This window comes from Alosa pseudoharengus, unplaced genomic scaffold (genome assembly GCF_046254945.1).
Source record: "Alosa pseudoharengus isolate Yale_2024_CS ecotype anadromous, Long Island Sound unplaced genomic scaffold, YU_APseudo_1.1 YU_APseudo_1.1_scf_19, whole genome shotgun sequence".
Taxonomy (NCBI): Eukaryota; Metazoa; Chordata; class Actinopteri; order Clupeiformes; family Clupeidae; genus Alosa; species Alosa pseudoharengus.
The window spans coordinates 14,917,422-14,940,789 of NW_027468657.1; the positions used below are offsets into that span (position 1 = coordinate 14,917,422).

The following is a 23,368-nucleotide window of genomic DNA, read 5'->3' on the forward strand; positions in this document are numbered from 1 at the left end:
TGGCTCAACGAAGCATTTACTTATTAATGCAAGGCTACTTGTTTATTTTTGGAAATTTTATTAGGCCTATCATTTTGCATTTTTATTAAGAGTTCCACTTCAGCATTCTTATTTCCACTAGAGGGCGCCGCCCTACTACGCAAACCAGAGCTCTGACGCAAACAATACTGGGGATCTTTGAATATCGCATAATAAAGTATAGCCTACATAACCATTTCTGGATTAATGCCATTCGCCATAAAGTGTTCCCGCTAATTACTATGTATTATTGTTCACACACAAATCAAGTATAGCCTACACCCAAAACAGAAGGAGGAAAAAACATACGTTCTGCAGGGGTCTGAAAGAATATCAAATCAAGGATTTCATAAAATGTGATTAATTGCGTCGACCTGGAACATTTTACTATTTAATTGACTTTGACCTTCAGTTCAAAGAACATGTGAATGAACATTGATATGTGTGTGCAGTGATGAACGACACAGAGAACTAACCAATGACAAGTCTTCTGTCAGTTACCGCGCATCTGATTGGGTACGAGCCCGGCGTGAGCGCATAATATGCTACTTATTCTGTGTCATTGAGCACCGCATGGTCAACTTGGAGATCACTCACAGGTTAGTGATAATAATAAACGTGTTTTTTTTTCCCACAAAGGTATTTTCACACTCATTATTCCGTTTCAATTGTGTTGTTCATGTTAGCTCACGGAAGCAATCGGCCAATGAAATATGTTCGCATATGGGACTGCACATATGTTAGTTCTAACGTTACAGCTTCAAGTGAAACTTTCTGGCTGTCTCAAGGGGAAGTGTGTATTAAAATGTTAAAGGTTGGCGTTGTACATTGAAATTGTGTAAGGTATTGTGTTGTACAATGCACGCTACCTGTCAGATCGTCTTTGTTCATATTACTCACCGGTGGTCAATAGGTCAATAGTGTCAGTTGATAGTAGTAGCCTATGCAGAGTTGGCGTCCATAACTTAAAGCGTGTCTGTTCCCTCTTTGACTGCAAAAGCACTTGCTTGCTACTGCTAGCAAGTTCAATTCAGCTAAAGTAACTTGTGTGGAGCTTTCAGTTCAGTTGTTGTAACTAGCAAACCGTTAACCGTTTGTCTTTGTTACTGTTGAAAAAGACTATTTAGAAATGCAAACCTTACAGTGGTAACGAATGTGTAATCAGGTTAATGATGTGACTTGAAACTACTGGACTGACAAAGGTGTTCAAAGCGGTTATATCAGAAGTCCTTTTAAATGTGAGGTGAGTGAGAGGGATTGGTTGACTCCTTTCTGTAAAGTGACAGGGAATCTTGACCGATCGTTTGCGGGGTTACACGTTCTTGTGTGAGTAAGGGCTTGTCTTGTCAAGGTGACACAGGTAGCCTGTGTGAATAGGCCTACAGAAACGATGATTCAAGGGAAAATTCAGCTGACACTTGACTTGAGGCTTTAATATTGACTGAAATAACCTGCTGTTTCGTGCCATAACAAGCCCTGCCAGGTCTCACTTTCTCTTTAAAACTAAAAAGTTCCTCTTCCTCTTTTATATGATGATGGTGATGACAGCAGGTTGATCTGAGATTGAGAAATCAAGATGAATGTTTGAATTTAGTGAAATATGCAAATTTAGTGCAGTACTTACTAAAAAAAAGTCTGAGTTTGGAGCATATGCTCATCCACTACATAATGTCCTATAGTGAAAAAACACTCTGTGGTGCATAGTGGGTGAATGGATGTTTCAAGCACAGGCTGAAACTCCTTAAAATCTCCAATGACATGGAGTCAGTCCTTAAGTAGGCTAAATCTTGGTTAATTTCTGTTTTGACAGTGAAGTTGTGCAAGGACCTACAATCACATTCAACATCATTGCTGGGGGGTGGGGGGGTGGGGGGGGGAGTGACCAAAGTCTGTCTTTGTCCTTGCTCCTCAGACCCTTGTTGCTCAAGTTGTCTTCATTACTTAACATTGAATTCCCTCCAGCGTATGGAGGACACATGTTGGTCCTATTTGCACAACTCCTGTTACCGATTTTTGAGGCTTGATGTGTTAACTTGTCCAAAGGTGAACTGGACCTAGTTTTATGATGTTGAGTGGGTCATAGTTCAAGATTTTGGTGTCAGATCTGGGTGAAGGGTTGTGAGTGGACAGTACTCTCTTACATTTATACTTATTATTATTATATATACAAATAATTGCTTTACACTAATTGATTTTTATAGATCAATTCAGGGCTAGACAAGTCTCTAAATGCCCACCAATAACTTGCAAGCTTAAATTGATAACTTGATGAATGATTGTCAGACTATTTTCTTCATACAGCCCCGTCTTGCATGGCTCAAACTTTACATTATTGTTCTAATTGCATGCAAAGATTTTTCAACTTGTAGTTAGTTTATTGTTGTAGATATTAGAGTATTAGATAATATGAAAGTATGCTACAAAAGTAAGATTAAAAGTAATCTAATCTATTCATCTCTGATACATCTATGCATTGCTGCAGTTCAAAATCCGATAACGGGTTGCGTTTGAAGTACAACTAATGCTGTATACGAAGTGACCTCCAAACCACCTCAGTGAAGTTGATGTGTGCTTTTAGTGTTAATGTGACGCAACGTTGGCTGCTGCAGGAGGTGTAGAATTTGCAGTGTAAACACACACTGACTGAAAAAAGCCAGGTATGCAGTGGTGAGTCAGTTCGGTCGCGTTTTGGCAAACACAGAGAGAGGAAGACAAAAAGGGAAGGCCAGCGCTCTGGGAACATGACTTTGGCTGCTGCGTCCACGTCTGACGGAGACAGAGTTGTCTTGTCTGCAGGACAGCTGTCCTTGTTACGCCTTTACCGGATAGACTCAGATTGTGAGTGCAGGGGGAACAGGGTGCGCAGACAGACAAGGCCTGTGTCAGCTAGCCAGCCCCACCATTACAAACTCTCACACACACATGTGTGCCCCTTTCTCCCCTGAGACATATGCCCCGCATGAATTGTGCTATGTGTCAGCCACCAGCTGGAGATTTGACCCAATCACCCTCCCTCCCCCGCACACACACACACACACACACACACACACACACACACACACACTTTCCCTCCTGCTTCACCGTGCTTTCCACTGGCACGTCACTCGGTTTTAAATAGTGTCCCTAGACAAGCCCCCTGTCCATGCTTCCTGTTAGGCTGGTGCTCTGTGGGGTGATTTGCAACCCCCTTGGCCCTCCCCGTCCTGTAGTCCATGTTTAGGTGGCGCTGGGCTGGGCTGAGTGGTTACCTTTGCACTGGAAGCCTCTGAGGACATGGGGGACTGTGTGGAGAGGGATAGTGACAGTGTGATGGGATTCACTGGATGAAATGGCCCAAGGTGACTTCATGACGAAACTTGATCCAATCAGTGATCAGTGTGCAGTCAGTCTGCCTGTTGCCCTACTGTTTTAATGAACACACTCACACACACACACACACACACACACACACACACAGACACACACAAAGTGATACGTCTGTGTCGATCCTTTGGATAGTGGGACAAAAAGTCTGATAATACTTGAGGGAGAGCCTGTATCACACATCCTCTCTTGTTTCAGTGCTTTGATTGGTCGACGTGCTCTCTCTTGTCCAATCAGAGCCGCAGAGGGGCGGGACGGGGTCTGACCTTTGAGTAGCCTGTCACCCTGGGGGGGGGGGGGGGGGGGGGGGGGGGCACATAAACCTGATATAGTGTCCCATCATCTACTATAACTTGACTGCTCAGTCTAGGAGCACAATTGCTGATTGATTTCAGTGGACCGGCAGACCAGTAGGAAGACAACAGGGTTCCCTTTGTTTAAACCTTCCCTTTTGGTTCAGGTGAGGTCCCTATGCGTGGTCTGGTCTGTGAACACACGTGTGTGTGTCTATCTGTCTGTGTGTATGTGTGTGTGTGTGTATGTGTGTGTGTGTGTGTGTATGTGTATGTGCATTTCAGTTTCAGTGTGTATGCACGTGTGCAGTGTAAGGTCAGTGAGTCTGCCTATGAGAGTGTTATGGTCCAGTGCTGAAGCCGGTGGGCTGCCTGGGGTGCTGTTGTGATCGGCCACATGGGGTGTCCACACTGCAGCAGCCACAGGTTATCTGTTGCTGTTCACATTTCCTTCCTGTGTAAAAGTGTAGCCTAGTTGTGCACATGCACTGTTTGCACATGTTTCAGGGGTTTGAGTGAACTCAAAGATCAGATTCGTGTGTGTGTGTGTGTGTGTGTGTGGTGTGTGTGTGTGTGTGTCGTATGTAGATTAACTGCATCCAGCTACTGCAGATGCTGCTCACACTAGGAAAGGTGAATTGAGGAAGATGGTATGGTGAAGATAGTATAGCATTTGTTTTCCATTGTAAGCATTACTAGACATGAGGTCATGAGGTCATGCTTTTTGCTTTCTATAAAGTCATGTTCAGGGTTAGCCTAGAACATTTTGCATTTCATGTTTTATTGCAGTCTCCTCTGTTGCTCTATAGCACACACTTTGGAGATTGTTCAACAACACTTTCCATATTGACAGTCTAGATGGTTTTATCCATCAATGGACGTTTAACAGAGACGGGGCATTTCTTTCATACATTGCTGTCTTCTTATATGTGGCCTACACTTTTTTTTATGTCAAAGGCTAATATTTAAAATGCCAAATATTTTTTCATGTCAACATGATCTGAAATGCATAGCAAGTGGATATGATATAATGGAAATGAATTAGCACATTAGTGCATGGAGGAGCAATGTGCTTTCCAGGCCTGCATAGACTTAGACAGATGTAGGGGAAATGTCACCGGGGCAATGTCACCCTTGCTCTTGCTGGGTTATAACAGTGCTGGTGTTACTATGAGTCAGAGACCTTTGCCCCAGTCAGGAGAGACTTGCAGCTGACTAAGCAAGCTCATCAAATAGTATGGGCCTTGTACCGTAGGGTATTTCTTTTGTTTTTTCTGTCTTTCTTTTTGGGGTATGTGTGTTTTTGGTGTGTGTGTGGAGGAGAGGTCATAGTCCAAAAGGTTGTAATCCAGTGGTATTATTCTCTATAAAAAGACACTTTTACTGTAACTCATGTAGGCTCAAAGCCAGAATTGTATTATTGCTTGTGTTTCTTATTGTTCTCATGACAACACATAATCAACATTCCACTGTCACAATAAGCAGTACTAGACTTGATTCATCTTTACTTTTCCATACTGTGCAAATTCACTCAGACCGTAGTGTGTGTTGTGTGCTGTAACAGGCTGTGCGCAGTGTTGCCACACAATACAACACAATTTAGGTAAGTGTTGAATGTTTAATTTTTTGGGAGTTCCCCTTGGCGTAATTAGGTGCGACCGGTGGGGGTGGGGGGGGGGTGTGGGTGCTGGCGTCTTGTTTGTGAGATACACTACAGACTCTGTACATTTAACAATTATTTATTAAACACTACATATTAAATAAATAACCAGCTTCTCAAAATAACAGTTAACAAAGTAATAACACCTAACACACTATACAACAGTATTCAAATATTTTAAAATATTTGTGTAATTTAAACAAAGACTATTACAAACTATAGAACAAGTGCAAAAGAAAGTGCAAAACAACAAAATGTGCAAATGTGATCAGTCACTACTTCTGGCAGAGCTGACAACTATAGCATCGTTACAAGCCATCCTCCTTGGCTTTAAAAAGATCATTTCAAGGGCCCTTTGGTAATTGCACTGTTTTACTATTGGACCATTAATGCTTATCTTCATGCAGGCTGTCAGACTGTTGCCCTGCAGCCTGTTCCGCAAGTCTGTCCCTATCTATACACCGAGAGTGAATGAAGTTTAGATTATTTTATAGTTTTGTGTAATATGGATGGAATTTGAGCGCAGAGCGCTTTTTAATTTGAAGGCCGCTCTGTTCCGCTCCGATACTGCTCACACCACGAGACTGAGGCATGCCCAACTGTCTTCCTAATAAAACCAAGACTGTTAAATTTCAAAGATATTGGCCATATAGCCTAAGTTCGTTGATGGGGCTGGAGTTAGCTAAATAATTTAGAAAGCATACGCGTAGGCACGGATGGGCCTGGACGGGCCTAGGCCCGTCTATTGTCAGTCTTGCCCGTCTAATTAGAGGGCTTTCCTTCGTTTACGCTCACCATCTTAAAAGGATGCGCAAGTCAACAATGTGCTGAGAGCAGGTGGCTGTTTACTTAGCCGCTCCTCCGGTCAAATTCGCGTCAGGTCAATTTCGCTCCCCGGTCCCAAAGAACTAAGAGCAACGGCAATATATTTCACTCAGAACATTTATTTTAAAAGACTGTAACACTGATAGTGCAACAACAAACAAGCTTGGCAACGTTAATACATACATACATTGCCAAAAGAATACAGGCTTATCATCCACGTTTTACTTTAGCCTTCTACTTGATATGAAGCATATTCAAATTGCTCACGTTTTTCTTTGCTCTCCGTAGCACACCCTCATGTTTCTGCGAAATGTGTCCTCTTAGATTCCAAAATGAATCTTTACTCACTGGAACACTGTCACCACCACATGTTTATTCTTGCTCTACATTGTTAGTATCTAGTTGTTTTGTACGAATAGTACACTGACTTATCATTTTCCTTTCTAACAGTAGGGTAGCCAGAAATGTTCAAATGGGTGGGCACAGAAAAAAACGGGTGGGCAAAGCGAATTTGATTGAGCATAAGAGAGGCCTAAATTAGATACACCATAGAATAATTAATCATAGGCATGTTATATTTATGACATAAAACAGGAATTTATTGAACTAATTTGATCACAGCTGACAAATTACACAGAAACATTTTCAACTGGATCAAAACAATGCATGAATGTAGCTTCTGCGCGTCATATGGAACCCAATTGAGACAATATATTGACCATGTTCGACAACTGCAAAGCCTTATCATAGGCATTCATGACATGAAAAGTGGAACTTTTCACCTGACAGTCAGGTGCCAGTCGCATCACAGCTGCCTGAGCCAGTCGCATCACAGCTCCTCTGCCTCAGGACAGTAGCAAAAGAGAGCGCGCGGCAAGACTACGAGACACGCAGTTAACAGCGTCGCCACAAAAGTACATGTGAATAGACAATAACAAAAGTACATAAAACAAACATGGCATACCTGAAATATAGGACAAAACAAACACATTAGACAGGGAGTGATCCAGTCGCATCACAGCTCCTGCCAATCAAACAGGTAAACCACGTTTAAATGCATTCAGTCAGTTCACCAGTATGAAGGTCTATAAGCTAACCTGACAATTAAACGGAGCTGTGGCTGTTGCACAGGAAAAGAGGCTGACTTTGGTTTTCTGATAGGACCTTTGTGCTTGTGTGTTTTAAGGAATGTCTTCATAGACATTCCAGGTTTATTTCTAAAAGGTTGTTTTTGGAAAGACACACTGTCGTTTCAAAATGCTGATTCAGAATAAGGGGGAGGGCTATCCTTTACTTTGTTTAGCCATCTTCACAGTGACCAGTAAACATTTTGGAACCTGGAATGTATTCAACATGTTGAATTTCACTGCTGCAAATCTCACTTTTGCAGCAGTGGAAAACCTTTGGAAGTGTTCATAGGAGAATTCCAGCGAATATTTTTCCCCCCACATAGATCTCATCAAGTACTGTTGGAGTTTTTCCTTTAGGAAAAAAGTAAATGTATTTTAAAAAGCATACTCTTAATTTCCCATCTCATCATTGATTAATTCACTATGGAAATCTTAACAGGTTTCTGTCCAACTTTAACACGATATGGGGGTTGTTGGAGCAAGAAGTTAAGCTTCTTGTTGAGATGGTTTGGGTTTCACGTCAACAAGCTGTTGTTGGTGTTGAACAATACGATACAGATCACATGACATCCATTACCGTGTTAGCAGTGGCACTCTGACAGAGTGGGGTATATTAAAAATGCAGTGTGTGTGTGTGTGTGTGTGTGTGTGTGTGTGTGTGTGTGTGTGTGTACACAGACACAGACGCTGAGCGGCAGACACCATGCAGATGCCAGAGTTCATGAAGCAGTTTCGGCTGCCGGAGATGAATGAGTTGCGGGACTATCTGCACACTCTGTCCCCCAACACCATCGTGGGCATGAGTGCCTTCGCTGCTCTCTCCACCTTCTGGTACGCCACGCGGCCCAAGGCTCTGGAGCCTCCCTGCGATCTCTGGCAGCAGTCTGTGGAAATTGAGGTCAGTGTCCTTCCACAGGTTCATTATCATTATTGTGCATTATCTGTAGATGTGATCTCACGCTCTGTTTTATTCAGGTCTATATTTAGACCTACCAGACGGACTAATGGGAATTGTCAAAAGCTAGTTGTACTAAAGTAATTGACCTTTGTAATGGATTTGTTGTACAGTCAATAGAGAATAGTGTATAACGATGCAATTCAGCAGTATTCAGCAACATCACTGTGTTGAAAGGACCAGATATCCTATGCTGAGGCCCAGACATTAGTGTTTATTTCAGACATATGAAATGGCCACTTATAACTATATATAATAATAATAATATATAATAATAACAATGGCAGACATATGAACTGGTCATAAATCCAGTCCTGCAAATGTGGAAGGTGATCATGCGTGCTGAGCAGACAGGTTTTTGTTCCTCATTAGAATGGTGGACCACAAGAACCAATATGTCTAGTGCCGCCTGGGTCACTTTGCCATAGTACTCCTCTGTCTGGCTCCAGGGGCTAAGGTTTGGAAGTTTTATTTTTCTGTTTTTCTCTTTGTCTTTCTTTCTTTCTTTCTTTCTTTTTTTTTTTCTTTCTTTCTTGCGTTTTCTCTCTTTCTTGCTCGCTTTAATGCATCTGTCAGGGCGGCGAGTATATCAGACGGTCAGTCCTTGTAGAGGGTGACAAGCTACTGACCTACTACTATGACGACGCCAAGACCATGTATGAATTCTTGCTGAGGGGAGAGCGCGTGTCCAGTGAGTATACAGAAACCAAAACACACTCCCAGGCATTAGTAAAGAGTTTTGTGTTTACGTTTGTATAAAAACATAAGGATCATGTTTTATGCTAAATGCTCAAAGCAAACAAAGACAAATGCTCTACATTAAGAAATAGCCATGTTAAAACTGAATACAATGACCTTTGGGATAACAAACGTTTTGTTTGTTTGTTTTCTCCAGACAATGGACAATGTTTGGGAGCAAGGAAGCCCAAGCAGCCATATGAATGGCTGTCATACAAAGAGGTAAGACCACCAGCTAACATGTCAAAAGCAACATTTACCTTAAAGGCACACTATGCAAGATTTTCACCTTTACAAAGCAATTTGATGGTAAACAAACTTGTAATAGGCAAATCGTTCACCTAGCATAGCTATACAGCATAGACGTAGCGAGTCACTACTGAGAAAACCAACCAAATTCTAAGAACAGCGGCCCGACAAATCTCGCGAGAATCGTGAAACATTACCTTTTCAGTAGATATAGCTCTTTGGAGATCGTTTTTGCCTGTTGTTAATCCTTCACCCCCACAACAAAAGCATTTCATTGTGTACAGGGGGGATAAGTCACAGGAAGTTTGGTATTTACAACAGCAGAGTAAAATATAAATATATCACGACTCTAGAGGGAGATCTACAGTCGCCAAAAATACCTAAACCTGCATAGTGTACCTGAAATAACAGCTTGAAAGTAATTTAGTGCCACACTGACTTAACATGGATTGGAGTCTTGGACATTATTGATGTATGCCAGGAATATTTAATGTTGTAGCAAGTACGGGTATGACCCATTTTGTCGCTTTAAGCAGCTAAGTTAACAACATTTGAGTCATTCATTCATTCATTCATTCATTCATTCATTGTCCTGTATGTCATATTAAACCTGGGCTCTCTGTCTTGTGATGAGCTAGAGGGTAGAGGCAGATCCCTGGCCTGCATCACTATATTGTGTTGTTAAGTCTGAGTGCCTTTGTGTGTTCCTCTCTCCCGGTGTTGGCGGTCAGGTGGTGGACATGGCCGAGTGCTTGGGCTCCGCACTGCTCCACAGAGGTCACTCCAAGTCCAAGAACCCATACATTGGCATCTTCTCCCAGAACCGGCCAGAGGTAAGCACCCTTGTCCATCAGCCGCTGCTAAATTTAGACCCTTTGTTGTCTGGCTTAAGTTCCCCCCAGCGGCCTCCTACAGACCAGCAATGTTCCCTTGCAAACTGTTGGGTTTTTGCGTAGAGATATCCCCATATTTATACCACACAATATTCACCAGCACGTTTATCCCACTCCCAGCTGGAACTCTCGCTGCATGCATTTCCCTATCTGCTTGTCAGCATGTGTGTTAGGACAGTGGGAATTGGCCTGTGAAGTGGTGTATTGAATAGTATTTGAAGTCCTATGACCCCTTGTGTCCACAGTGGACCATGTCTGAGCTGGCCTGCTACACGTACTCTCTGGTGTCCGTCCCCCTCTACGACACACTGGGCACAGAGGCCATCGAGTACATCATTGACAAAGGTGAGTTACTGACTGGCAAAGGCCAGTGTATTAGGAATCCTTGTATTTTAAAACTTGTATACATTTGTTTTCTTGTTAAGTAAAAGGCTACATGAGCATGCCCTTGTAATGTGACATTTTGCTTTCGGCCAACGAAGAGATGGGGGAACAAAAAATGCAACAGCAAGTTAATGATTTCTTTATGGGAATCTAGACCACAAGAACAGACCTGAAAAACAACTCTAAACACTAACTTAAGCTTACCTTGTGCTGAGCCAGCGGAATGAGAGTGTGACCACCATAGATATATATGCAGTATATATATCTATGTGACCACCATAGATATACTGTATATGCAGTATATATATCTATGTGACCACCATAGATATACTGTATATGCAGTATATATATCTATGTGACCACCATAGATATACTGTATATGCAGTATATATATCTATGTGACCATAGATATACTGTATATGCAGTATATATATCTATGTGACCACCCCGTTGGTGGTTGTTTCTCTCATCAATAATAAAGCAGTTGCTATTAGCAGAGGTTAGCATCCGCTGGAAAAGCTTCTCAGAAAGGGAGAGATCCGTTTGCGCGCCATCTGTAAAGTAGATGATAAAGGGGGAGATGGACAGGATGCAGAGGTCCTAACATGGACATGGGAGAATCTCCTCATGCGTCCACTGCAAGCCCTTCTGATCCACGTGAGGTATGCAATGGCCTCAGTGTGTCCTCTGGTTAATAATGTCCACTGGTGTGGACTGTGAGCACGGTGTTACAGTGCTCAATGGACCATTAAAGGTGCAGTCAGGGATATCGCAGGAAGTTTGTTTGTGTTTATGCTTATATTTACATTTATTAGACGCTTTTGTGCAAAGATTTTTGTGCATTACTGTATGTTTTAACCAAAAACCAAAGGAAGCGTGCCAGAGAGGTAGCTTACCCCTGCCTTCTGTATTCCCCAAAAAAACTCAACGCAGGGTTTCATTTTTGTTTGGGGGCAGGCTGCCCCCACTTTGTTTTCAGTTTTCTGAGCCTAAACAATCCCGTAAAAATCACTGACTGTACCTTTTAAAGCGTCTCCAGATATTGTCAAGCAGTATTTACATTTTTAGTTACTACTTTTAATGTATTCTTTAAAGTTGAGCTGGGTCTTGAGCACAAGCAATGTTATTACTTATAATTCCTTTCATGAGTACATGATGGCACTAAACCAGAGAGGGTTAAAGCGGAGCTAGTAATCAAGGATCTTTGGCTAAACTACTGAAACATGCTGGCGGTTTTCCATATTTCAGCATAGCCCCACATAGTGAAGCTACACTGCTTTACATGTTCATATATGAATTCATCTCCCCCGTGTCTTTCAGCCGCTATCTCTACGGTGGTGTGTGACGTAGCGGCCAAGGTGACGCTGCTGCTGGACAGCTTGGTGGGCAGGAAGCACTGTGTCAGCACCGTCATCATGATGGAGGATGTGGAGGCCGAGCTGCTGGAGAGGGGCAAGAAGAGCAGCATAGAGATCCTCAGTCTCAAAGACGTCCTGGTGTGTGTTTATGTGTGTGGTGTGCGTGTGTGCGCGTGTGTGTGTGCGCGCGCGCGTGTGTGTGTGTGTGTGTGCGCGTGTGTGTGTGTGTGTGTTTGCTCTTTTATCTCTACACACAATGTACTTTGTCACTTGCATACAGGATGGCAATTATAGATGACTAGGATGTTAGATCAATGTGTCTGTCCACACATTAACATCAGTTTGATGTGCAGCGGTCATGGGTGGTTGACCTTGACGGACCTTTCCAATGACCTGTCCTCTCTCCATCCCTTTCCCCTTCCCCACAAACCTACCAGGCTCTAGGCAAAGAAAAACGCAAACCCCCAGTGGTAAGTGTTTTTGTTATTCTGTCTGATTTGATGTTTTCATTGTCATTGATGGTGGGATGGTGTTGTGTTAGACTGACTTTTGTTAACTCTGACTTTAGCCCCCTATGCCTGATGATCTGGCAGTTATTTGCTTCACCAGTGGAACAACAGGTAGGACCTGATGACTTAGTAAAACACACAAGGGGTGTGTGTGTGTGTGTCTATCTGTCTATCTGTCTATCTGTCTATCTGTCTGTCTGTCTGTCTGTCTGTCTGTCTGTCTGTGTTTCAGAGTAATTGTGTCAGGAAGGAAACTTACTTAAGTGTGTGTGTTTGAGAGTTATTGTGTCAGGAAGGAAACTTACTTAAGTGTGTGTGTTTGAGAGTTATTGTGTCAGGAAGGAAAGTTACTCATGTGTGTGTCAATGTGTATGACTAAATTCTTTTGAAATAATTTTGGCATCAGCTGTGAGAAATCATAAATGTGTGGTTATCTAGATCCTCAAATATGTTTTGCTCAGAGGGCATGGTGGTGCCTTTGCCATGTTTTGTGTGTCTGAGAAGCTTCATGTCTCTTTGGTTTGTAAATCTGCCTTTGAAATTCTAAGTGAGCCAAATACAATGCGCCACCTCTCATTGGCTTAGATCCTGGTGCCATATCCACTTCTTCACTGCCATTGGTTAAAGCTGAAATCTACTTCCTTGTTCTCTCTTTCTGCCCTTCAGGGAACCCAAAGGGAGCAATGCTCACTCACAAGAACGTTGTGTCTGATTGCTCTTCATTCATGAAGATTATAGAGGTAAACAAATATCAGTTAACTAGATTTAAGTTACTTGAAATATAAGCTAGTGTCCACTGTCTATAAATCAGAAGGGAGTTTCAATGCAAATTAGAAGTGAGTTCAGAAAAGGCTTCAGGTAAATGACCTGGTCACCTGTGTTTTTACCCTGCAGTGCGTTGTTTAGTATCAACACATTTTAGAGGATGTCCTTGCATATAAATGCAGGACATAGCCTTTAACCCACTTAACTTCTATTGCCCTGATGAATTTCCAAACCTGTCTTGTGAAATTTGAGTTTACACCACAGTGCCCTTCACATAGATAAACGGATGACGAGTTATAAATAAATAAATGAAAATGGTCATTCCAGTACAAACACACACACACACTTTTTCACTACTTCCTTGTGTCAAACCACACAATGCTAGATAGTTTTCAGTTACCAAAGTCAGTTTTAGTTCCTGGTTCCATCTGGTTCCTCCTTCTCTTTATAAAGGCTGTGATATCTCTCTGTAAGGGGCCCTGACATTTTGCACTCCCTCGAAGTGGTGTGATTATTTCCTCTGAGATTCTTCAGTACATGTGCCTCCCCCCTCTCTGTAATGTCGGCAATATCACCCTAAATCAATATCCCAATACTGTCATTTTAGATATTTATGTATGTGTACATTTAAAGGAAATAAACATTACTCCTTTATTGCACAATTTCATCATGAGTACATCAGTATGTGTACATTTAAAAGAAATGTATTGCACATTTTCATCTAAAAATCAACTCTGTGTTATGGAGAAATAGTCAGTAAGAGACTATTATTTGTATGTTCTGCAGTGTTTTTATTTTTTTATTATTTATCTATTTATTTTCAGAAAAGCTGCCCGATATCCAGCAGCGACGTCCACGTCTCTTACCTGCCCCTGGCCCACATGTTTGAGAGAGTCGTACAGGTTTGTAACAGCACATTCCCCTCAGTCCAGCTCTCTGCTCCTGAGCCACGCTCGGCCCTTTCTGACCCGTGCTCTGCTCCTCACCACGCTCGGCCCTTTCTGACCCGCACTCTTCTTCATGTGCCCCCAGGGGGTGATGTTGGCCCACGGGGCCAGCATTGGGTTCTTCCAGGGGGACATCCGGCTCCTGATGGACGACCTGGCTGCCCTGAGGCCCACTGTCTTCCCCACTGTCCCCCGGCTGCTCAACCGCATTTACGACAGGGTGAGTACGCCACGCCAGCTGCAGCTGTAGCTGTAGGCATTGATATTTGTGTGTGCCTTGGCTCATCACAGAGATCTAGTTTAGAAATTGGAACCTCATTGTAACTCAGTAATGAAATCTTAGCCCTATGCTTTATGTAAGGGATAATGTATAGAATGCCGGTCATTTTTGGGAATATTTAAAATATAATAATGGTGTTTAAATATTAAAATGTATTCACATCAAGGACCAGAATTTGGATGTTCAGTGCCTTTGTTTAGTGTTTTCTTTGGTGTTTGATTAACATTGATTTGTCTCTGTCCGACAAGTAGACCACAGTTCTGTTTAAAATTCATGTAGATATTTCATTATTTGTTCCACATTGGGTTAGTTTGGGCACAATTACTTACTTAAAACCATGGTTGAGAGAGTGAGTAATAGACAGTATACAATTGAGAAATTCACACATATTAATGTGCTTAAGCAGTATGGCATGAGTGAGCGTGGCGTTGAGTGATTAAGCTGTTAAACGCTCGTCATGACTCATGGAATGCCTCTTGTAGATGAATAAATAGTTCGACCGGATCTGTTTATATATGACAAGTTGATTCATAAACACAAACTGTTCCTGTGCTGTAGGTCCACGGACAGGCCAGCTCGCCGGTCAAGAAGTGGCTGCTGGGCTTTGCCTCCCGCAGGAAGGAGGCGGAGATGAACAGCGGCATCATGAGGAACAACAGCATATGGGACAAGATCATCTTCAAGAAAGTGCAGGTACTGTACGCCCTGCTCTGTTCCTCAGCAGCACCCTGGTGCATGCTTGATACCCTACTTCTGTGTAAAGGAAACAGTTGGGTGGTGAAACTGGTTCGACTTCAGTGGTTAAAATTCCTGACGAGTCACCTTCCGTCTGTGGCCTTGGCGAGCTAAGCTAAGCCACTCCACCTAGCTGATTTGGCTTTCAGGGTATTGTGCTCTTGGCTTTTGTTCTGCTTTGACATCAGTGTCGGCCCATTTCATATAAACCCAAAACACGAAAGTCCAGTTAAGTAGCTCTGTGTCGTTCTACGGGGAGATGGATGGCATGCATGCAGAGGAAGAGCTCATCGAGCATCCCAGACTGGTTTGGAGACCAGGGTTCCCACGGCTCATGACATTTCTGGAATATCATGGAATTTTGGAAAGTCTATTACAGGAAAGTCAGGGAATTTTATTCATTTTGGGGGTAAAGTCATGGAATATCAGGGAATTTTGTTGTAACAGTTTAAAATGTACTTGCCAAAATACATTAATACTTATAGTTCCATGCAGAACTGGTGCATATCTTTATTTGCTTTACTGCTTCCTTGAGTATCCCAACTTTGTTTATTCATCTCTCACTTTAAAAAGTCAAATATTCTTGAACGCTATACATTAGTAAATAGTATAGTAAGTCATGGAAATTCAGTTTTTGTCAGGGAAAAGTCATGGAATTTTACATTTGACTTAGAGTGGGAACCCTGGTAGACTCATCTGCACCCCCCACACCCACCTTTAAACACACACACACACACACTCTGCCCGCAGACCACACTGTCCAGAGTCTGACTCCAGACCTGCACGCCGGGCTTACTCTGGACTTCCAGGTGGACTCTGACCCAACTCTCACCACCTAACGCCTCATCAGTCCAGCCCAGTCATTCTTTCTTTCTCTCTCTCTCTTTCTCTCTCTCTTTCTCTCTCACTCACTCACTCACTCACTCACTCACTCACTCACTCACTCACTCACACTCTCTCTCTCTCTCTCTCTCTCTCTCTCTCTCTCTCATTTGGATGCATGGCTGCCTGTTTGTGTGTCATGTGACCCAGGGTAACGAGACCATTTGTTTCCATGGCACCATGCCAGAACAAAACTTCTAAACGACTGGTTTGTCCATTTTAAAGGAACTTGTGAAATCTGATGACACCTGAAGTAGTGTGGTGACTCGTGAAGCACTTTATGATCTTAGCCCTCAGGTGAATTATTGACTAGGTGTTAAGGTATGAGAATAAGCCTTGGTTTGTGTTTAAAGCCTCCAGGGCGATATTGTCATTTGCATTACCAGTTTGTGATCCACATCAGCTGAGCAAGCATCCCAGCTCAGTCATTTGCATTACATTAGGTGTCATTTTCACCTGTAGGAAGATGTCTTTCTCCAATACAGACGCAGTGCTAAAGGCCTAGATTCACACATGCTTTTACAGCACTTGAGACTGCCGTAACTTGGTCAGTCGTATGTCAGTAATGGCAGCAGTGGCATTGCACAAGGACAATGCAATATAAAATTCCCATGGCTAAATCATGTGGACTATTCATGCTTTAGGGTTTAGTTAGTGTGGTTTCTGTGCCTCCTTTGATTGTGTGTACTGTGTGTGTTTGCTGCCCCCTGCAGGCCAACCTGGGCGGCCGCGTGAGGTTGATGCTGACTGGTGCTGCTCCAGTGTCTGCCACTGTACTCACCTTCATCCGAGGTGCTCTGGGCTGCCAGGTGAGTCCCTTGTCGAATGACCACACAATATGCCGGGCTTTCCCTAATAGACTCCCATGGACGTTCACATGTCGGACTCATTCCTCGCATCCCTGTATCTTATACTGTAGATGACCACAGTGGCTAAGGTTGTTTCTCACAGCTGTTATCACAGGGCCTCACAGGAACTTTATGGAGTGGGTGCAAAGTCTGTGATAAGGCGCCTTCACTTGTGATGCTGTGCAGGTTGCAGCCTTTCATGTTGAACATGTGAGACAAGGTTGTTTTTGTGTGTGTGACCTGGTGCTGCCCCTGCATGGTGTGTTGACTGATTTCCTCTTGCTCACAGTTTTATGAGGGCTATGGACAGACGGAGTGCACAGCAGGGTGTACTATCACACTCCCAGGAGACTGGACAGCAGGTACACACACACACAATAAGTACAAAAAAGAACGCGCACATCCAGATTCAAACAGGTGCTGGACCAGAATACTTCAGAAATAAAAAATTACGTTAGTCCGCACACTGAGAACTCCTTTTTAAAATATTTTAATCACCACATGTGACGTTTCGGGCTGAATACCCTTCTTCAGACATGAAGACAGCAAAAAGACAAGGCACATATATACATACACCAATCGAAGTCACCTGACAGAACACCTGTTACAGGTTATTATCTTAAAGTGCAAAGTGTCCATTAAAGTGCAAAGTGTCCATTAAAGTGCAAGTGCAGACACAAAGTCACATGACAATACTGTGTACTATACATAGTGCCCCAGGCAATCTTAAAGTGGTGATAAAATACAGGCACAGTTAAGCAAAATAGGCAAACACATACACACACACATATGCTCAGATGTGTGTGCATAAACACACACCTCAGAGGGCTGTATGCATCTGCCTTTCCTTCCACTGATGCAACACACAATGTGCAGATTAGCATCAGCTCCCTGTGTATGCTTGCCTGTGTCTGATGTTCATGTTTTTTTTCCCCTCAACACACAGGGCATGTTGGAGCACCCCTTCCTTGTAACGACATAAAACTGGTGGATGTTGCTGAGATGAATTACTTAGCTGCAAACGGAGAGGGAGAGGTGTGTGTCTGTGTGTGTGTGTGTGTGTGTGTGTGTGTGTGTGTGTGTGTGTGTGTGTGTGTGTGTGTGTGTGTGTGTGCGCACGTGCGCCTGTGGGCGCTTTTAGGCTCATGGGTGCTCATTTATTAAAATGGTTTTGCTCTGTTGCTGCCTTTTTTTTTTATATTATTCTTAAGTATGGTTCTCTCTGGCCCCACAGGTGTGTGTGAAGGGACCAAACGTGTTCCAGGGCTACCTGAAGGACCCAGAGAAGACTGCGGAGGCCATCGATGAAGACGGCTGGCTCCACACAGGAGACATCGGCAAATGGTTACCGGTGAGTGAGCCCCAACACTCACACTTGTTTTGTTTTGTTTGGTTTGGTTTGTTTTTTTATGAAACACGGCCTAATTGTAATGTAAAAAACATGGCTAATGTGAACACAGATTCAGATAATTCATCCTTTCAGTCTAGCCTGTTGGGGGTTGGGGGGGGGGGGGTTGTGGTGGTTAATGATAATGGCAGCAAAAGGGGCAGCCGTGGCCTACTGTTTAGGGCTTCGGGCTTGTAACCGAAGGGTTGCTGGTTCGATCTCCGACCCAGTAGGAAAAATGTGGACGGGGGAAGTGGTTGAGCACTGCTCTCCTATGCCCACATCCACGGCTGAAGTGCCCTAGAGCAAGGCGCTTAACCCCTCGCTGCTCCCCGAGCGCCGCTGTAGCAGGCAGCTCACTGCTCCGGGTTAGTGTGTGCTTCACCTCACTGTGTGTTCACTGTGTGCTGTGTATGTTTCACTAATTAACGGATTGAGATAAATGCAGACCAAATTTCCCTTACGGGATCAAAAGAGTATATATACTTATACTAGATAGTGATTAGGCTATGAAAATTGCTGTGAAAATTATGTTTATTGAAAGTATAAAAATGATATGTTTTTGTGTGTGTGCACAGAATGGAACATTGAAAATTGTGGACCGAAAAAAGCACATTTTCAAGCTGGCCCAGGGAGAGTACATCGCCCCGGAGAAGATCGAAAACGTCTACATCAGGGCCGACGCTGTCGCACAGGCCTTCGTTCACGGAGACAGTCTACAGGTGGGAGCCACAGCAGTGTCTTGTCATAGCAGTAGTCTCATGGGTATCCCCTTTACATGTCTAACGATTAGGAATTGGATCTAAAGCACTATACATTTCTGTGTTGCTCAAGTGCCTAATATGTGCTACCAATAACACACATTATCTTAGCACATCATTTTTAAATGAATATACAGTACAATATACGATAATTGCTCTGGATGCACCCTGCATTTTTAACTGCAGCTTAATATCACATACATATTAACTGCCTCGCTAGTTTTGTCCTCTGCTTCGTCCATTGTCCATGCACCTGTGTGTTTTTTTCTGTTTATGCAACCATGTCCATGTATCTTGTGTGTTTTTTTGTATTTATGTATCTATGTGAAAGCTGTAAAGCGTCTTTGAGTGTCTTGAAAAGTGCTATACAAATTAAATGTATTATTATTATTATTATTATTATTATTATTATTACATTTACAATTAGCAAGGCACTGACCAGGCTTTGGTTATTGTTGTCTGTTTAGTGATGTTTACTCCCTTTTGTATTATCTGTGTATGTAAACCCGACAGTCCTGCCTTGTGGCTATCATCGTGCCAGACCCTGAAATCTTACCCAAATGGGCTCAGAAGAGAGGCCATAATGGATCATATGATGAGCTTTGCAAAAACAAGGTCTGTTGTTATTTCATCTTGAACACCCAAGCCGATTAGTCCTAGTACACTTGAAGCATTGCTTTATGAGAAATGTCAAGTTCTGAAATTCTGATGATCTGACATTTTTGTTTGCGTGTTCTTTGCCATGTAGGAAGTAAAGAAAGCTATTTTGGAGGATATCTTAAAGCTAGGCAAAGAAGGAGGTCTAAAGTCTTTCGAGCAGGTGAGTGTCCTTGATGATACAAGTCTAGAATTTTAATTCATTTCTTTCCAGTTGTAAAACGTTAAGGATTCACGTGTGTTTATGCTGTGGAACAAAGCTGTGTTGGGCTGCTTTTGGCTATTCTCCTGACCTTTCTAGTTTTTTAAGGTCAGGTCCCACACATTGATTATGCTTAGTGGAGATGGAGACTTAAAAAAAAGTTTAGTCTACGACCAGACTTAATCCATGTATGGGAATCCTATCCATAATTTCACTAAATTAAGATCTTAATATGGTATAGTATTTGGCCTTTTGAAGGATCGTTATGAGCTTTTAAAGCTGAATGTTTGAATCTTATCCATACCATATGTTGTCTAACACACATGCTTTTGCTGGTCAGGTGAAAGACATTAGCCTGCACAATGAGATGTTCTCTGTGGAAAATGGCCTCCTCACTCCAACCTTCAAAGCCAAGCGGACCGACCTCAAGAACCACTTTCGAGACCAGATCGACGAGCTCTACTCCAAGATCAACATGTAGATGATAGTGGGGAACCAGAACAGAAGGCAAAGCAGGAACTTTTTAAAAGGGAGCCTCCTCAGGGAACACTTTATCGTTTTGTCTGGTCTCTGGACATACAGTGACCACAGGACTGTGTCTCTCATGAACGAATAAAATTAAATGAAGATCCAAAAGGAGCAGGGACAAGTCAGCTATTTATGAATCCTCTGCCCTTAAACCGAAAGCCATATGTTTTTTGTTTTGTTTGTTTTTTTAAAAAACAAATGTATTTATTTTTTCATATAATATGACATACACATGAACATAAACTGTAAGACACATAGACATGTGTGGTAAGGCACATAGACATGTTTGCACCAAAGTGCTTTCAGCTTCAGGTAGACCACTCCTATGAATGAGAACAACTACCTGTCTGATAACTCCAAAAATACATATGAAAATGTATTCTAATAGTTTAACTAAAAATGCACTCACCATCATTCAAAACCAAATATGTGGCAAGGGAGAAGATTTCCCTTTTACCTCTAATGTAATGTAATGTTGAACTTAATCTCCTTTTCTCTCCTGATGGATCATTGTCCAGGTCAGTTGAATAATGTCCAGTCATTAATTCCACATCAAGTGGAAGGTCTGGTGAGTAGGTAGTTAAACAGGGTGCAAAAGTTAATAATACTGGACTGTATCTGTTTGTGGTTTGTACTTTGACTTTTCGGAAAGTCCTACATTGTTTGTTTCCCTGATTTAAGTCCTCACATCATGCGCCCTACTACGCTGTTTTGTTAGGATCTAACAATATTTGATATCAATGCCGTCTCTTTCCAGGAATGTATTGGGTGCATGTCAAATTTGTGCCACATGTTGTCTTTGCGTTTTATGCCACACTAGGCTATCTTTGACAAACAGCATTGTCAGCCATATTTGTTATTAGCCTGTCTTTCTGGAAATCCAAATTCCCTGTTAATTGATTTGAATTGAAACATTCCTCAGTTCTTAACCAACACAAGTGGTATGTCCGAGGGAAGCAACCGACATGCGCCCAGAGCTGTGTAACTCACTATTGCAACAGCAGGCCTGGCCATTTGAAGCTCCCTCTGGTTTGGTGGTTACAGCAGTCATGAGCAAAGTATTCAATGCCTTTTTTTATTATTATTATTATTATTACTATTATTATTATTATTATTATTATTATTGTGACAACAACAAAGTAGATGATTAATCCTTACAGATATCTATTGGAGTATCTGTGGAGAGAGATTTAGCAACTTGCAAAACATTGTTTCTGCACAGGTACACAGTATACCTGTCCATTATAGACATTCATAATGATGCATTGCCTTACCTCAACAGTGGTCACCAGTTTTTGCTTCTGACTGACAGGTCTGCACATTTTCAGTGCTGTTGTATTGAGATTGTATTATTGAGGACAGCAGTGTTGAACCATATGCCTTTCATGATTTGTGAGAAAGGAAAGGCTGCATGTTTGTAAGATATGCTAGTGTGGTTTTGTCCATGGACATTGAAGGGTTTTTTTTGTTTGTTGATGGAGTCTGTAACTAAAACTCTTGTCATAGTGAAGTTCAGTGAAATGTCTTCTCTCTTTGGAGATATTTTAAAGCAACAGGGAAATACTAAATCTGTTGGGCCGTCCATTTTGTAACGGACACTTTTATGAAGGGAATTTAGGTGTGAAATTACCAACACTTGATAATTTGATAACTGTCAATGGTTGAAATACAACAACTGATCTTTAGGTATAAATTCTGTTAGTTCTGTTTCTGTGTGTATTAAACATATATGTGCACTGTTAATAGTGCATACAATTTTGTGATTGACACAGCTAATAAATACCATTCAGATGTCATGGGTGTCTGTTGTAATCTATATGAACTCTGATATTTTCAGTTATGGAAATAGTTGTACAACCTCTTTTCAGAAAACTTACTGCATGTAAAAAAAAATAAAAGCTCATTAGTTTTAATGCAGAAAATGTCAAAGGTAAACACAAACTTTGGTGGATTACATTTAAAATATTTAATGAAAATATTCTATCCTAAAGACAACTCACATCAATGGTTTACCCTTGCCATGTTCTATAGCACAGATTGTATGACATAAGTAATTTTAGAATAGATTTTAAGCCTCAACTTATAAGGCTTTACATGTTCTAGCACCTGAATATATTATTGAATTGTTTATCCCCGTGTTGCGCGGGTTTGGTCACAAGCGGCCCGCGGTCGCCCGATATTTTAATCAACCCGACTGCAACTCGGACCGCGAATATTAATTAGGACAAAATTATACCCGACCCGCGATCCGACCCGCTTATTTACAAAAGGTGTGCTTTTGGTTATAGCCTGCATGCAGTGTGACAGTATAGGCCATTTCTGTAAATCAAACTAATTTATTTGCGAAACTTTATGCAGTAGCCTAGAACTACACGCAGTAAGCATGCAGGACGTCTGCGCAGGAGAGAGAATGAGAATAAGAGCGCAAGCACGCACGCAACCACCAAGGATTAGAACACTAGGATAAGATTTGAAGGCCATGGACATCTTGCATACATCTTTCTTTCGAAAAAAGAAATGGGGAGGCAAGGTAGGCAAGAGAGATGCATTGCTGGTCAAAACGTTAGCGTAAGAACTGGTTTATAATGCTGAATGAAGCACAAAGCTTTACTAAAGCACATCCACTGTTTAAAGTCACAAACACAACGAACTAAGGTAACTTTTATGCATGCGCGAACCTATACATACTGGTAGATATGGCTGTGTAGTCTGTGCCATAACATTTATTCCTGCAGGCTGCCCGTTTTGGCTGTCATACTTTTAAATGGCTTCGCAAGAAGTAGGCCTATAGACCATAACTTGTACTACTGTCATCTTCTTTAAGAACTTTTCCCAATATTTCCCATAGGCTATATCGCTTTCCCTGAAGGGGTGTCTTTATTATTTTAACTCGTGTCTTCAGCTTCTTTACTGTTGACTTTACTGTATTGATGCTTTACTGATGCTAGCCTTCTCGTGATTTTCTAAGTAGGCCTATTTGTAGAAAATATATATTTAATTA

At 42.1% G+C, this 23,368-nt stretch overlaps 1 protein-coding gene across 2 annotated transcripts; it reads left to right on the plus strand.

The window, feature by feature from the left end:
- The first annotated feature begins 530 nt into the window (after window positions 1–530).
- On the plus strand, window positions 531–22,163 carry LOC143132348 (long-chain-fatty-acid--CoA ligase 1-like). Of its 2 annotated transcripts, none has more exons than XM_076291793.1 (21): window positions 531–617; window positions 7,968–8,187; window positions 8,821–8,935; window positions 9,140–9,204; window positions 9,963–10,064; window positions 10,370–10,469; window positions 11,829–12,004; window positions 12,304–12,336; window positions 12,435–12,486; window positions 13,042–13,115; window positions 13,965–14,042; window positions 14,173–14,307; window positions 14,926–15,060; window positions 16,698–16,793; window positions 17,122–17,194; window positions 17,779–17,867; window positions 18,067–18,183; window positions 18,798–18,941; window positions 19,494–19,595; window positions 19,729–19,800; window positions 20,180–22,163. In XM_076291793.1, the coding sequence occupies exons 2-21, from the start codon at window positions 7,993–7,995 to the stop codon at window positions 20,318–20,320; spliced, it is 2,094 nt and encodes a 697-aa protein (XP_076147908.1). In that variant the 5' UTR covers window positions 531–617; window positions 7,968–7,992; the 3' UTR covers window positions 20,321–22,163. The 2 variants fall into 2 exon arrangements, with proteins under 2 accessions (XP_076147908.1, XP_076147909.1); XM_076291794.1 differs by lacking the exon at window positions 531–617 and adding an exon at window positions 3,789–3,841.
- Window positions 22,164–23,368: the final 1,205 nt, after the last annotated feature.

Excerpts from the sequence above, each read along its gene's own strand:
- LOC143132348 (XM_076291793.1), top strand. The coding sequence starts at position 7,993 with ATGCAGATGCCAGAGTTCATGAAGCAGTTTCGGCTGCCGGAGATGAAT. Across the intron at positions 12,487-13,041 it reads CTTCACCAGTGGAACAACAG|GGAACCCAAAGGGAGCAATG; the intron begins GTAGGACCTGAT and ends TCTGCCCTTCAG. Across the intron at positions 17,195-17,778 it reads CCCAGGAGACTGGACAGCAG|GGCATGTTGGAGCACCCCTT; the intron begins GTACACACACAC and ends CTCAACACACAG.